This window comes from Bombus fervidus, chromosome 15 (genome assembly GCF_041682495.2).
Source record: "Bombus fervidus isolate BK054 chromosome 15, iyBomFerv1, whole genome shotgun sequence".
Lineage (NCBI taxonomy): Eukaryota > Metazoa > Arthropoda > Insecta > Hymenoptera > Apidae > Bombus > Bombus fervidus.
This window is the reverse complement of record NC_091531.1, coordinates 9,485,578-9,502,684: the sequence shown is the minus strand read 5'-3', so window position 1 is coordinate 9,502,684 and position 17,107 is coordinate 9,485,578. Positions and strand designations below refer to the sequence as shown.

General features: G+C 37.5%; 1 protein-coding gene across 5 annotated transcripts in view; it reads right to left on the bottom strand.

Moving 5' to 3' along the window:
- Window positions 1-17,107, bottom strand: part of LOC139995121 (uncharacterized) — a 62,744-nt gene that overhangs the window by 18,501 nt on the left and 27,136 nt on the right. For all 5 annotated transcript variants that reach the window (XM_072018302.1, XM_072018304.1, XM_072018303.1 and 2 more), the window contains one exon: window positions 9,706-9,761. In XM_072018302.1, the coding sequence (XP_071874403.1) occupies window positions 9,706-9,739 (34 nt within the window). In that variant the 5' untranslated portion in view covers window positions 9,740-9,761. The remainder of the gene's footprint in view (window positions 1-9,705; window positions 9,762-17,107) is intronic.

The following is a 17,107-nucleotide window of genomic DNA, read 5'->3' as shown; positions in this document are numbered from 1 at the left end:
GACTTTTCTGACACATGTCGTCATCGCCGCGCGTACACAGGAACACGTGTCTACTCACGCAAGCGCGTACGAAGCACGAGGGAGTTTCATTGAGGAGCAGAGAGATGAATGAGTCAAGGAAGCGGACGTCATTCACAATAAATGTCACTCCCGTGGATACTGCCGATAGTCACGTGAATCCTCAAGAAATCTTCCTCTGTCACGCGTGCTTTGTTCTTCGTAACGGAACATTTTAATTGACAATAGCATTAGCTCGAAGAACGTTAAGCTTGTCGTGGATATCATCTTATAGGTATTATTATATAATACGTATATCTTAAATATTATATCATATGTTTGAAATTAAAATAAAATTTTTCCAACAATTCAGACTGCATTCTTATCCTAAATTAAATCTTTCACAAGCATTACGTAACACTGTAACCACAGAGAGATCGCATAATTAATATTGCGAAAGATATCGTAAAATGAAAAATCCAAGATCGTTAGAAGAATAACAATGTAGGCGATATATTTCTATTGTGAGAGCACGAAAGGGTCAAACCTCCGCCTATCGAATCTATCATCGACTCTACATCTATATAGTTATCTAATAGAAAATTGGTCACAGGAAATCATGCGAAAACACCAGTCGGTGAACGACTTTTCCTCGAGAAGGGAAAAGGCTGTCGCCGGTAGCGCGATTCGGTTGGTTGCGCTTGTCGCGTAAAAATCCACGTGAAAGGATCTGCAGGATCGCCACGTGGGCGTTCTCGACGACTTCTATTTTCACTGAATGGCCACTGGGCCTCGACCAGTGTACAGTATACATTAGTATACAACAATAAGAAACCGCGGTACAACGAAGCATTCGTACCAAAAAGCCAGAAAAACGTCGATTACAAAATTTCTGCTTTCCGAGATGGTTGAACATACGGTAGCTCGCTTTATCTTTAATCGAAGAGAAAATATTCTAGCCGAAACGAGTACAATTACTCTTTGAAAAATCTTTTAAGAATTCTTCGAAATTATTTAATTCTCGTCTGGGATTTTGTTCGCACGGACTATCGAAGGAATCTCCGATATCTCTCTATTGCATATCTGGTTTGATCACGCAGTAGTCTAAATGAAAACTAACTGGATTTTTCTTTGATGGCAGACAATGCAGCAAGGCGAAACTCGAACGTGGAGACGACGAAAGGTCGTCGGACGAACTTCAATTGCTTCGGATGAAACGCGCCATTGTGTTCTCTCTCGGGTGACTATTAATTAGAATTAATTAGGAGATCGCGCGGAATTTCTCGTTTCGTATTACGGTATTTGCAACTTCGAGAAAAGTGATGCTCGTGAATCGAGAGAAATTATGTAACAGCTATTGAAAATCTGAGGGAGAAAAGTTGAATTGTTGAGACATAGCTTGGATTAAAAACTGCGAAGACGTTGTCGGAGTTTTAGTGTGATTTATACTTAAATGATTTATTCTAATTTATATTTAAATCTATATCGACGTAAACTTATATTTCCATGGTCATTTGATTCTTTGGTAAATTGTTGTTGTCAATTGTTAATCGCTAGTTGATTGCAGTTGACTACTCTACTTTGCTAGAAAGGTAATATAAAATAATTTTGTATTTTTTATGAAAACACTCCTATAACAATTTTTCAAGGATATCGTAGCACAATTTTTCCACGATTTCTAAACATAAAATTTTCTCCTTCACTGATTTTACGCGCACGAATTCTCCTTGGTCCAGTGGAACTGAGATAAAAAAAAAAATTCCGCAAGATGACGATTCGCAAAATCCGACACAATCAAAACGAACTTGCGCAAACATAATCTCTATATACTACTTGGATGTAAAGATCCAAAGGTAATCAAGGTCCAAAATGAAGATAGAGAATCTGTACAAAATTTAAAACAAAATTTCGACGGGGTAATAAATTCATAGAAACAGAATATTTCGAATAAAAATTTGTTCATAAAAAATAATGGACAAAGAAAAAATCGATTGGTCGGTCGAAAAATATATGCGAGCATTTTATAGCGTATTTACGGAGCAAAGTGAGTAAACTGGAGATTATTGTATAATACATCGCCGAAGATAAAAGATCGAGAGACGATCGAGGTAAAAGACAGAGCGACGATGCATTATTTATGCGGTATGTATTGCGCGGTGAAGTGTGCGATACGTGCTTGATATTTTATAGTTTGCGTATTTCACCGGTGAATCTGTAATCCCATTTTATTGGCTCCTCAATGTCACGCAATTGTTGCTTTATTTATTCAGCGACGAGGGTATTTTTCTCGGCGTCGATTTTTATATAAATAGCTCTTTTATGTCTCAATATTTCGAACACAAAATGCGTAATGTACGTATACATTTGCAATTTGTTCTTATTTAGAATTTAACAAGAGACACTTCTGATGTAAGTAATTGATTTGACAACTAAATTAATCGAATTAATTTTCCAGTTAAACTAAGTGTAATTAGACAATCTGCGATATATCAAACCTTTCCCCAAATAGTTTCATAATTAGTCTCACGATCGTCTAGGGAATTTCAACATTTCCACTTAACCTATATATTGCTCAATCGGAATTTTCTCCTCCACGAGAATATTTAAAACGGTTTTAATTCGTAGAAATTGTTCCGGTAAAACGCCGTCGAATTATTCCCCCTTCACGCTTCGCTTTCATTTTTTTCCAAACATTCCTCGCCACGGTCCGTACACTTTATTAGAGCGAGGCATTGATAACAACATGGCGACTTTCGTGCTTCCCCTAGGAACACGGCCATGTTTAACAGTCTATATAATTGCACGCGATTACAAGCACGCAGCCCGGAAATTGTTTGCCTGGAAAAACAGTCGTCGCTTGATTTCTTCTAAGGAATTTCGATTTCATTAAGACGAGCTGGTTTTCATTGATTTACGATTTTGTTTCGACCTGCTTATTGGTAGAAAGGAGAAGCTGCGTTGTACGATTCATTTTTAAGTATTTAGAGGTTCTTTTTGCGATCCTATTTTATGTCCTTATAAATTTGTTAACAGCTCTCATTAACACAGAGCACGGAATATTTCAGGATATTTCATTAATTTCGTTATAAGTTTATGACAAAATATTGGCCGTCATTGTTATAAAAGCTTCAATTACCTACGTCACTAAAATGGTAACGTGCACACAGTGGGTCATGAAACAATACTGAAAGTATCATAAGAACGCATTAGCTAATCGTGTCTTGGAATGCTAAGAATAACATACTTCGAATTATTTGAAACAAGAATTAAATGCATGCGTTTGTGCGACGCAATGTTGTATTATTTGACACAGAAATTAGGTACATACATTCGTGTACCCAATTTTAATTTCTGTGTCAAATAATTTGAAAGAAAATCTCAAGAATAAAAAGAAAATACAAAAATATGGAAGATTCGTTTCTCGACAAAATTTCCGAAATACAATCGCATCGATGCATAATGACGGGCATTATTCGACAACGTGAGAGAGTGAAATTAAGATCGTGACTGACTGACTCGCGTCTTACGTGACATCGGCCAGAGACACGCTTCGAAAGGTCTAACCGCATCCTTGCGCCGCAGTTACGCGGTTACGTAAGAAGAAAAGTCAGACAACCAGGTGGCGAGAACAGGATAGCCAACTGTGCACGAGGTGGGGACGAGAAAAGTCGAGAAAAGTGTGCTCAGCCAAACGAGATTCCAGAAAATACGCGGCTGCTCATAAAAGACACTATATATATGTACTACTTACGCTGCCTTATCTTTAGAAAAATTAATCAAGATAGATTGATCAAGTTAATTTAAAATATATAACTATTAAGACACGTGTTTAAGTTAGATTCGAGGTTTTCAAGGAAATAGAAAAGATGAGAGAAACGTGATTGGTAATTTTCAAATCTTCCATATCTTAAACGTTAGAATAAGATTAAGAGGATTTTACGAGATTTTAAAGATCTTTTTTAGAGTTTTATTAGTAAAGTAATTAATGGTTGAGGATTTATTAGTAGATGTATAATTAAGGAATAATCTTATTAATAGAATAATTGATAGTCTAGGATTTGTTGGTAGAATAACTTCATTAACAGAATAATTAATAGTTCAAGATTTGTTAATAGGATAATCACTAGTTTAGCATTTATGAATAGAATAATTTTGTTAATAGGATAATCGTTTTAACTTTCCGTTCAAATAGATTTGTACACGCGTAAGATCAAGAAATACCACCGACGTGAAAGATTATACGTATCAATATACAGAATTTTAAAGTCAGATCTCAGCATTAAGATAAGCGTGTCTAGATTGCAACGATTAACTTTTACAAGTGGATAGCATTTGCGAAATTCACAAGCGTTAAATCGTGTCGCGTCTAATTGGCAAGGAAGTGAATCTGTTAGGTTAACTAAGTACGCCGACGAAGATCGTTACAGGATCGTATTTCGAGGCCGATCTATCATTGAAAAAAGCTTCTGTACCATTTTACTTAATTAAACGCCTATCCAGATAATTTGACTTATATCTATCGAATGATCGCGGAGAAAGTAACTCCGGAAACATCAAGCGGACAAATACAAAAAATACGAAAATTTTTCCATTTCACAAAATCAACGAAAACAAACTTACTATATTAATCCTGTGTAAGTTTCGTATATATGAATCGCCCTATAAAATCTAACCTAAAAACCGATGTTGACAAGTTCAATGATCTACGAACCAATAATTTCAACAGACGCTGTACTTTATGTATCAAAGCCTAATAAGTAATTAAACTTCACATCGATTCCCTAATTAAACAAAAATAATGTACTCGTCATAGTCGTTCTGTATGTTCTTCGTATATGTGAATCGCCCTATAAAACTTAACCTAAAAGTCACGTTTAACAAGTTCAACGAGCTACGAAGCGATTTCAGCAGACATTGAAGTTGATATCTCAAAGCCTAACGATTGATTATTAAACTTTACTTCTATTCTCTAATTAGACGGGCGATCGATACTCCATTGTAATGCGATTATACTTGACGGTATTATGATCGCGTGCCGGTAAAATCAGCATGGCTCCGCAAAAGCGAAAGTCAATTATTTCGTTCGCTCGAGTCGTTATGCAAAATTCTGCTAATATGCGGCGTGCTGGTTATTTATAGAGTGACTGGACAATTCTCTGGACTTTCTAGGCCTGTTACCCGCGACCGGGGTCGCAATTTTGACGACCTTTCGATTAATGGCCGCACATTATGCGTGATTATATAATCCCGAGTAGGAGATTCTACAGGAGAAGAAGTAGAGCTCCGTTTATATTAACACATACAGCTACAGTGCATCAGTAAATTTGCTAATTTTTCATAGTATCAAATATTCTTTATTTAAAATTGTTAGTTTTTGAGTGTGAGTAATCGGATTCGTAGGTAAGGCGGCGGATAGAAGGAAGTTTAATGAAATGTATACTTTGCAATAATGTCTACTTACGCAACGTATGTTTAACCATTTAAGGAATATCGTTTGATCACATTTCTTTTGTTGTATTCGGAGAATTATAAGTTGAATTTTATAAACTTTATTTATTAAATTAGATGTACAAAAGCTATTTTATAAGATTGAGTCTATAAAACTGAATCTAGAAAAGCGAATTTGATACATTACATTTGTTGAATCAAATTTATAAAGTAGAACTCATGGAATTGAATCTATAAAACTGAACTTGTTGAAATGAGCTTGTTACGTCGAATTTATATTGAATTCGCGATATCCGCAGTCTGATTATGCAATTAAATTTCAATTGCACGCATTTAAAATTTAAAATATCCAAGAAATAGAAGATACGAATTCTCAAAATCTCTCACACCGCTGTAATCTTCGCTGCACCATTCGATAAGTATGAAAATGGTGAGCAAAATGAAGCAGACAGGAGAATGATGGACAGCACGAATTTGCGAACAACGTCGCGAATGAATCATTCGCAAATGGTTGAATCATTTGTACGTTTACGATGCGAGGGCGTGCGCCGCGTTGACGCCACGCATGGAAACGAGCACCGTTGATCGCAGCGTATCGCGATCGAGAGAAGAAAGTCCCTGCCCGATGGTGAACGAACCGGGTTGCGTGGCACGCCGCTTCCAGGCAGAAGCGTGAACAATGCGGAAGAATATTTTGCGAACGATCGAAAAGATACCAGTCAGTTTCCGCGTTTTCCAAACCAAGGAAAATGGATCATAACTCCGCTTTGAAATGCTAAACGAACGGTGTATCAACATTTTCTTTTCCATCGATGAATACTTCTTTTCTCCGTGATAATAGAGTTGAACATTTGTTATTTCGATTTTAGTACTCTCATGCGGCGTTTAATTTGAAAAAAGGAAATTAAGACGAGGTAAGATAAATATATTGTTTACATTCGTTGACTATTGCTGTAAAATAATTCTTCGCTACTATAAGCATGGCCGTGATATAATTTCAAATATCATTAGGCTTCCAAACTAATTTCGAAATCAGAGTCTGTTTCGAAACAAGAGTCGATCTATTTTACGATTAGAAACCCATTAGCGAATTTCACTATCCACGGATCCATTAATAACTGCGAGCTTTTACTCGCCGAACCTTACTGCATTGACAATTTGCAACTGTATTCTCAGAAATATACGTCAAACTATAACCATGTTAGAAATCTCTTTGATGGCTTTCCATTTGATTCCCTAGATCAAGTTACGACTTCGTTTCTAATCCAATCGATCTGTTTGCTAATTTATTCGGTATTCTGTCGGTCACTGTGTGATTTCCTTTGAAATCTCCTTGACAGAATTGTGAACAGCCTGAAATCTGGTTGATCGAGTGGCTGGCTGCCACTTCATTTACAAACTTGCTCCGAATGTTGTCAATGTATTTGCAACTATATATATCTAAGGACATCTAAGAAGATATATCTAAGAAGATGATCGATCTACGCAGAACGAGAGCATCGTAAGGAGAAAACGTACGAACGGCCTTAAAAGAGGTCGAACAGATCGCCAATAAAAGGCAAGCAGTCGTGAGTTTCGTAGACAACGAATGACTCATTGATTATTGCATTCGTGTAGCAACCGCGGGGGCGGTTTTCGCTCATCTTTCGGTAGAAATGCAACCGTGGGACGCTTCAAGAAAGTCTTACGACAGCGTAAATTGAAATTTTTACGAAATTATTGATTTCAAACTAATCTATCTCCCATGAAACGATTAATTCGCTTTCTTTTAAATATTCTCTCTCAACGACGAAGCGAGTATTTGTCTAAACTGATTTCATATCATTCCCTACAATGTACGCGTGTTACAATTACACGTGCATTTTGATATTTTCCAAAGTAATTTTTCGACTGAAATATCGAAAAGCTAAAATATCTGAAACACCTAAAGTATCTAAATTCCAATCTCCATAGACATTGCTAATCTCAACGCGAGAAACTCTACCGGCATTGCATAGATACAGGAGAGATACAGGATACGTATAGTCAAAGCTTCGAACACTAAAACAAGCTATCCCCGAGGAACGATACATAAAATTCCTGGTCTGGACGCAAACGGCAGGCTTTGTATTCGTTACACTCGCCATTTGCGTGTTGGAAGAGCCGCGTCTCTGGACCACCAGCCGCGAAACGTGCGAATCCACCTTTGTACAAGCGTATTTACATTCACGTAGGAGCTAAATGGAAGTTGCATCGGGCGAGGAATGCAGCCTCGTGGGACATCCGTCCGTGAAACGTATGCATCGCGGTCGAACCACGTGGGACGTTCGTATACACTACTGTTCATAAGTCCACTCGGAGTAACAGTATTCGAATATTGTCAAATTTGTACAAAAGTAACGATAAATCAATAACTAGGAAATTAGAATAGAATCTGTAGGCACGTTCGATCGCCTGGCAATTTTATTACCTCGATAAAATTTGTTTGTCGAAAGAATTCTTCAACGTATCTTTTACCAAAGAATCTTCCGAGATGGAGAAATTCGGAGACAGAACCCTAAGAACTCTCTCCCAAAATATCCTTCATCGAAGAATTTTCCGAGGTATTAAAGCTGTTAAGGTATAATTCCTGGTTCTATAGAACGCGTAGAAATTCCAAACTTTTGAACGTTAGTGTACGTCCACTTGTTTGCGATTTTATTGCGGTTCGTACATCCTCCTGTCTTCCCAGAAAATCCTTTGCGTCCGTCTCCGGTGAATCGACTTATGTATCTTCCTCCTTGTAAGCCTTGTCGAGGAGTCTCGAATGTTTCTCGTGGAGAATAGTAAGCCTTTGATTTGGTTTTAAGGCGTGTATATAATACCACACTGGGATTTTTTTAGCAAACAGCGTGGGAGGACGACCGAGAAGTACGTATTTTCGTTTAGTAAGGAATTCGATTACGGAGTATTTTGTTTAAACTGTATTATCGAGGATTTTTGTGGAAAAAATGATTGACTTAATATACGAAACAGATGTATAGCTTTCAGTTTTCAAATGTAACGGTGAAAGAATAATACGACGTAGTAACGGGTATATTAAAAAGAAATTTCATTGTTCCCACAAGTATAATTCGATATTTAATGCAAAATAAAAAAAAAAAGAACAAAGCAAATTTAATCTAATCAAGAATTTTACCAAAGTAATTAAATTACTCAAAATACGTGTCTAATTGGTGGTAGATATCACGAGGCACGTCTTCGCGTGTAGATGGTGTATCGCGGTACTAACTGGGTTTTCGTGTCGAGTCAAGGTGTTTCCTACGTGAACGTAAACACGAGACCGTACGTCGGCCACGATACGAGAATCGCGAATGAATCGTGCCGATGGGAGGAAAGGAGAGAATCTCGTACGGCGGAAGAATCGCGAATAGTTTCGATGCACACATACGCCATTCTGTCCAGGCAACGCTAATTGCTCAAGAACCTGCCATTAGTTTCTTCATTTCTCTCCCTTGCGACTACCAACTAGGATCGATCGGTGCGAACATTAATTGGACATGTTGGTTAAAATTACTTGAATTTCTGAGACACTGGAAAATATTTTACAATTTTACGTATCTTATTTCCGCCGATTAAATGTAAAGAATAACGTAAATTTACGCTGGTTAAATATACGGAATATGAAAAAGTCAGATGCGTCAATTTTCGATGACAGTTATTATCACAGGTTAAAAGTATAAAATATAAGAAAAGTCCGTTGTAAGATGTTCTTCTACCATCGATGGTGATAACGACGGTGATAGAACAAAATTTAATTTAATGGATGGTATTGACGCTCAAATTCAACTTTCATACGCACGAGCGTAGTGAAAAAGAGAAAAGAAAAAGAAAATGGAAGGTAGTAGAGCGATAAAGTACAGAAGGATGCAGTGCATGCACTCGTGCAGCCAGTTGCATGCCATTTGCACTTCCTCCACGCATTGTTCGGTTTCCCTCCGACTTTCGAGGACCTCGTATGCAACGAGGCAAGTTGAGTTAGGTCAACCCTCGATCCGAGGCTGCGTATTCCTCCTCGGATGCATTGTTCCCGCGATGCACCATATTGCATTCCATTATTTCGAGCACATGCGTGCAACCGAGGCAACGATTGATTCGCGAGGGGAGTTGAATTTTACTCGAAATTTCCACTAAACTTGTTGCCGGCAAATCGACGGTAACATCTTTCCTTCGAATATCTCGAATCGGTAAATTAGATCGATAGGGGAGATGATAGGAGAGAGTTAGGTTGACGAGACTCACCTTGTAACAAAAATCCATGCAGCGCGAGGTTCATGGCTACGATCAATTCCTTCAGCCTGAAACAGAAGGATTTTTCGTGGTTAGTGATTAAATTTCTGTCAATAATTTTATTTTATTTTACTTTTCTCGCGGTATTATTATGAAAGTATAAATTAATGGATATTAATAAGTGTTTGTTCGATATTAGTAATATTTAAATCTAATTTAATTTAAATCTAATCTGACGCGATTGATCTGACATTGCAGAGTCACATTTTAAAATGCATTACTATTGATTCTACAAATTTATCGAATTTATTTTATAATAAATAACATAACGTCAATTGATATATATATTATTTGTCATATAGTAAGTGTAACATTATTTGAAAGATTTATTTAGAAATTATTCTTTCAAATAGAGAAGAGATCGAGATCTGCGATAGCATAGATGAAAATACACGTTTCAAAGATTCACTGGTCAGGTTCAAGAGAGAATACGTAAAGTTTCCAAGCGGATAGGAATGAATTTACTTTGTTCAGAGATTCTTGTACGCCTTCGTGCAATTTAGTGGCAATTAGCATCTCTTAGCGTTGCATTATTGCCATCTATCATTCGTCAGTCTTGAAAAGCGGGAATTTTCTGATCGATCCCTCGATTCTGCCCGACGATTGCGCCGTTCGATCAATTAAAAGCAATTAGTCTTATGAAAGACCACGTTTAAGCCGATCGTACGTGAAATGCGCGGATAATTGTGGCGATTGTGCTGCTCTTGGGCAACCTATCCGCGAAGCACATAATTTAGCCAAGTTCTCTTAACAGCGATCGAGTAGTCGTTTTGAAAGATTTTTCAATGCTAGTAAATTCTCTTTATTCTCGATGAAATACGATAAAAGAGAAAAAAAAAGAACATATATCGAGCGTTTACAGAAAAGTACCAACTTTATAATCCACCCATTTAGCACAGCTAAATCAATTCTCAAACTTGTTCAAACTCCGAAATCTAACATGCCACTGCTTCGAACTACTTCAAACTTTATCAAATAGGATTCAAACTTTGTCAAACAGGACCAAATGAAAAACTACACAAGAGTACCAAACTACTAGAAAATTTAGAGTAGAAAAGAAATTTCGTCAAACGGGTTAAACGAAGTCATTGGAAGTCAGAGCTTCGATCATCCGGATCGATAAAATTCGAACATGTGCAGTGGATCAACGGTGGCGCACTCGAAAGTCCTCGTCGGAGCACAATGGCCGCGTTGCAGCGGAATTAATTCAGGTCGAGCACGTAGGAACACGAGCGGGTAACGGTGCCTCTTTGCAAGCCACAAAACGGCCAACGGAATTGTTTCTGGCACGGCAGACTTCTTTTCCTCGTTTTCGCGATCCTTGCTTAAGTACTGAGCCAATTAATAATCTCTTCCTATCTTATGTCAAAATTGATTCGATGCTCTTACATATGTAGTTCGTTCCATCTCGTCCTTTTCATAGTACAAAATTATCGTCAATCTAACATCTATCGTTAAAGCTTATAATTAGATCCATTTCATTTTTCGAAGATCCAACGATGTCAAACATCGTCGAATGCATCGATAACTACACCTATTGATAAACTCCGATTCGCCTTACGATTCACGTAGCGTTCGAACGAGTAATAAATAAATTCCAAGAAATGATCGTCATTGAATAAATGTGGGAAAGGAACATTGGAAACGAAGAATGGAGGGATCCAGCGAGAGCAACAAAGTCAAGTAAAGTTTCGTCAGATTTTGTAATAGGAATGAACCACCCGATTGTGGTATTTTGTTTCGCGTAGCGCGTCACGAAAACGTCCACCGACGTCTTGGTCGATCGCGGCCCTCGTTGTGAATACGAAATCGAGGAACACGGCCGCCATTAACGTGCGTACAATTCCTGATGAGCCGTGCTCTTTCGTCTCCTGTACCGTAACCATTCGTCGAGGACTCGTCGGGAATTTCATGGTACCGCGACCTCGTGGAACCAAAAATCTAAAAATTTGATAAACTCCGAGAAATGAGTTTTTTAATATCAAACGTGACATACTGTTTGGTAATTCGTCGTTTTCTAAGGACGAAGAAGCAACAGTAACGTAAGAAGTTGATGGACTTATAGAATTTTGTTTTTCGATATTAATGAAAAAACTCTTGATGGATTTCATGTATACAATGACTTTGTGTGGAAGTTTTATGGGAACTTTTTCTTTGGAAAATGTAACACGATGTTCGTTAGTTTGTCGTCCCCTTAGGACAAAGAAGTAACGCGAATGTAGGAATTCGATAGATTTCGAGTAAATATACACGAGCTTGAAGAATTGTTTACATTGTTCCAGGGTGAAATGGAAATGTGCAGTTATGTGAAAATTGTGATTCATGCAAGATATGATGGTATGCATGGTTGCTCGGTTTCTTTCTCTCCTTTGCATCCGTGGCGATCCTCTTTCGCCTTAAAGACGATTTTCACCTTACGTAAAACCGGCACATCGGCCGTGACTCGTTTCCATGGCGAACGACTTTCCCCGATTCTGTATCGCGAACGTTGTACAGTTTAAAAACGATCGATGCCACGCCTTTGGATACCTGCCAGATAATCATATGGTTACTTTTCTCATTACAAACGATTTTACACTCTTTTTATTCGTCGTGTAAGCTTTCGTACAACGAATTTTTGGTATTGCTTATGTATAACGATCATTTTCCGTCTTATATAAAAAAAAAATAGAATTTAATTTTTTGCCTCCGTAAACACGGCCGTAAATAAAGCAAATTGTCTTACATAAAAGTTCATTACAATGAACAATGATTTACATCTGCCTGTTTTACGATATTCTTCCTTGAGTTACTTAACAGTTTTTGATCAAATCTTACTTCAAAGTTCCACACCGCAGTTTATATAATTCCTGTGCACTGTATACTTCACACCTGAGAACGGAACTTTACTTAAATAAACTAAAAAACTTTGCTTCTTTCACTTACTGTAATTTCACTAGACCTGGTAGCGGATCAAACACTTTCCAACGATATCAAACTCGTTTGCTAATACAGTTCGCTAGGAATATATATAAAGTATAGTACTTTCGAGTCATTTTTACTGTTACATAGCTACTTACTATTTCAGTAAGGATCAAAGAGAAGAAATATGTAAAAATGTGCGTACCGAGTAAATATTTCTTTCTGCTTTTCCCTTTCTATTTTTAAAAGTAGAAAATTCAAGGACGTCTTGAAAGGCTACTTGACGAGCGACGACTGTATTATGTGCAGGTGAATTCGTGTAAAGAACCTCTAAGCAGGTCGTTTCGTAATCTATGATGGGTTTCATTGATGATTGCAATTAAACTGTTACACGGATCCTTAACTTTTTGCCTATCTAAAAATCGAATTAAAGCTAACGTATTATCGTCATAACCTAACCTAAGAGTAACCTAACCTAATTCATCTGACTTGATTTAATTTAAGCTAATCTAATCTGACCTAAATCCATTTTGAATGAAATAGCATACAGTCGTACAAAGTGCCACGAAACTTGAAATTCGCATTAGAAAGTCAAAGACCGAAATCGAGCTGCACGAAGCCACAGGGACAATGTCTGAATGCACCGGAGGATCTAGATCACGGAGGACGAGGATCGACACGCGAGGCCGCGGGCAATATCCGGTCGATCGATCTACGAGCGGAAACGAGGACCGTTCTCCGTTCAGAAAAGGGATTGTTCCACTCGACTATAACGTAACACGTTCAATCGTCTCGGGAAAATCGTTTTCTTCGAAACGTAGCGAGGGCGAGTTCGTGACGACTCTGTGTGCCGGGACAAAGTCGATCGATCGTTTTAGAAAGTCGAGGATGCGCTCGAGGAGGATCTTAAATCATTCGTTGGCAAATAAATCCTCCGTTGCCGTTACCTTGACACTTAACGACGCTGTTATGAATATTGTAATGTGGTCGAGATTGAAATAGCCATGGAATGGTGAAATGTTAATTTGTTCGAGGAAACGTTCGCAAATTTTTACGCTTTTTACGAAGAAAGATTTTTTTTTCTTAACACAAAGACGGGTGTCGTTGACGCGTAATGTGAGTTATGACTTAACCTTTCAATTGAAAATTAGCAAATAGAAAATTGAGACATACAAGATTAGCAACTAAATCATTTACTTGATCTTTGCATCGCTGTGTTCTACTACGGTCACTTTCATTTCTCCAATTTTATTTTTCTAACGAAAATATATCTCGATATATCCAAAGTTATTATACGTTAATCTTCTTATATATTTACTGGCTATTTACTATATTTTACGTTGAAGCGAAGAAAACAGAAGTAGTCCACGATCCATTCATCCGCGGATCTAGAATCCTCGATTCGCAACTCTCGATCTCGAGGCTGATTTATGTATCCCCGAGTGGATTCCGTGTGCTCTAGAAAGATTTTCTCCATCGATAGCTCTTTCAATCGTTGCGCTTTTACATAAACCGAGGACACAGGTGTTCCTTCAGGGCTAGAAAGAAAGCTGCACGCTCGACTTTTCATGTTTTTGACCGAGGATCGTCGCGATAGCGATCGATTAGGCAAGAAGAACACGACGAAGAGTCGATCGACCCAGCGATAATTAACTGGTTACGTAAAGTTGTAAGAAAGAAGGATGAATCGTCGCGTGGATGAAATTCTGCCCACTGTATTCCCGGATAGAAAATGAATCGACTAGAGTACTAAATATAAATATAATTTTGGATATTTAGACGTGTCTTTGTTAGGCAAATTTTCTTTTAGAAATTTGCTTTCGAAAGCCTAAAATATTTGAATTCGCAGACCATTGAAATTCTAAACATGTGAAAACCTAAAATACATGTATTCCAATTCTATTTGAATTTGAAAGATTTGACAGCTTAAAATACTCTAATTTCCAAAGCATCCAAATATCTGAGATTTAAAAATACCTAAATTCTCAAACTATCCGAATGCCAAATATTTCGATCCCTAAATTATTCGCGTGTTGCAAAATTCATCGACCATAGAATATTAAGAAATTATTTAAAATTATAACAGCATTTCTATGACGAAAGATATTTAGAATTGCAACGGGCTATTTAGATCGACATTCGTTCGATCTCGAAGTGGACTAGTTGCTCTCCCGCATCGTGGGAATCGTACGATTTAGACAAAGACTAATTGATCACTGGCAAACGATGCTGCGTTTGCTTTCACTTTCCATAAAATCGTCTCGAATTGAAACATAACGTCCGAGGAAGGTGGAATCGTGCTACGAAATCGGCAATCGTAGGCCAACGCGATGCGAGAAAGAGAATGGAGATTCGCTCTGCTCTCAACCAGCCATCCTTCGAGCTGATTCACTGCGATTGCACGTAGAACGAATACGTTGAAAGCGAGCAGATCTGGATCATCGATTGAATATGTATAAACGTTCTAGAAAATAAGAATGAAACCGTGTTTTTGAACGAAAAAAATTTCTTTATTCAGCTGTGACATTTTTATACAATTTAACTTCTGAGAATCCAAGTAAATAGTAAAAGTAACAGTAAAAGGAGTAACAGCGTAAGTCCTTAAGTCGTCTCTCAATAATAAATCAAATTACAAAGAGTTGAGTTTCCGATATTCAAATATCCAAGACATCTAAGTTCTAATTATTTAAGTTACTAACATATTGGAGGCCTCAAAATCTAAATTTCCAAAATAATCGAATTTCAAATAATCCTAATCCATTTAAATTCCCAAATATCATCGTATTTAAGTTACCAAGATATCGAAGTCCTTAAATCCCAATTCGCACTACCTGAATTCCAAATATTCCTAGTCCATCTAAATCTCCAAGTACCTGACTTATTAAACTTTCAAAAACCTACGACAAAAATATTTATCAAATTAAATAATGGGAAAAAAATATTTTGTTCTCCGAACGGGACAATACTCTACAAGAAAACTCTAAAGCGATGTCGATCGTAAAGGAACAATGAGATATTATAAAATACGTAACGACAAGAGAAATTGCATTACGATAATGTAACTATTTCCATACATAACTCTGCGCGTTATACTTACACCGTGTGCAAGAGCCAACGAAAAGAAAAATGAACGATTGTAACGAAACTTTCGGCTTTCCCCTTACGTTTGATCGAAGCTAGACCCGCTAGACCAGCGATTGCAGACTCAGATTATGTAAATTGTTACACATACAAAACAAATCTCCGTTCTCCATTCGATCGCTCTTAAATGGCCGATTTGTTGATCGTAGCGCCGATACCTTCATACGGTTAACTCGCGTGTGCCTTATTACACTTTCAAAATGCCCGCTGTCGAGGAATTCGAGCGACAATATTTTCAGCAAATGAAATTCGGCAGAACTCTGCGGGTTTATTAACACACAAAGAACGGGATAACCGATCCTGTTTCGAATAATAATTTCATCTGTTTATCCGCTGCTTCGGTGTATGGTGCGATTAGATTTTTGAACTCTTGGTTTTCTTGGTTCTTTGCAAGTTCCAAATTCAGGGAGTCGTTTGAAAATTTTTAACTTAGAATTCTTGATTCGTTTTGCAGAATTTTAACTTGCACGGTATCTAAATTCCGAGCTACGTACCTGAATTTCAAAATGCCTAAATTCCAAAGACATTTGATCCCAGGATGTTTAAATTCCTAGCTCTCGGTTTATGTATCTGAATTCGAAAAGTATCGGATTTCCAAAATGTCTAAATTCTCAGGTATGTATCCGAATTTCTATATATTCTACCTGGCTTCCAAAGAACATAAATCCATGTAGCTACCTGAATTTCAAAATATACCTGATCAAAAAGGTACCTGAATTTCTAAGCACTTTAATTCAGAAATTCTCGAATTCTTGAATCCATCAATATTTTCCGCCATCTACATAACCAGATCTACTTATCGTTACAGGTTTTCTGCAATGAATAATTTAATCTAAAGCACAGACCACCAAGCGTAACTGAGAATTCTAATCGCTACGATGTAAAACGTCGAAGAAATGAAATTACACTTCCACCGTGAGTCACTAGGACCACATCAGCGAACCACGTTAACCGATCATTTATATCTGGCCGCGTTTCCGCGTTACAATAAATTCGCTATCGGGCGATCGCACACAGCGTAACATTATCCATATTTAATGCGCGTCTTTAATAAAACAGAATAAATGATTACGAAACGGTTACGAAAGCTACCGCCCGACGTTAGACTCCGTGAAATGTCAATTTTCTGCTCGCACCGTGATAAATAAACTTATTTACACTTTCGATCTTGCAACATTTTTCCCAATCGAACCGAACGTTATTATAATTCACCATGATCGCATAACCATGTCACCATAGAATCGAATATTTTTATTATTACGAGACTTCGAACCTCGTTTATTTTACTATGCACGTGTGAAAATTGAACAGG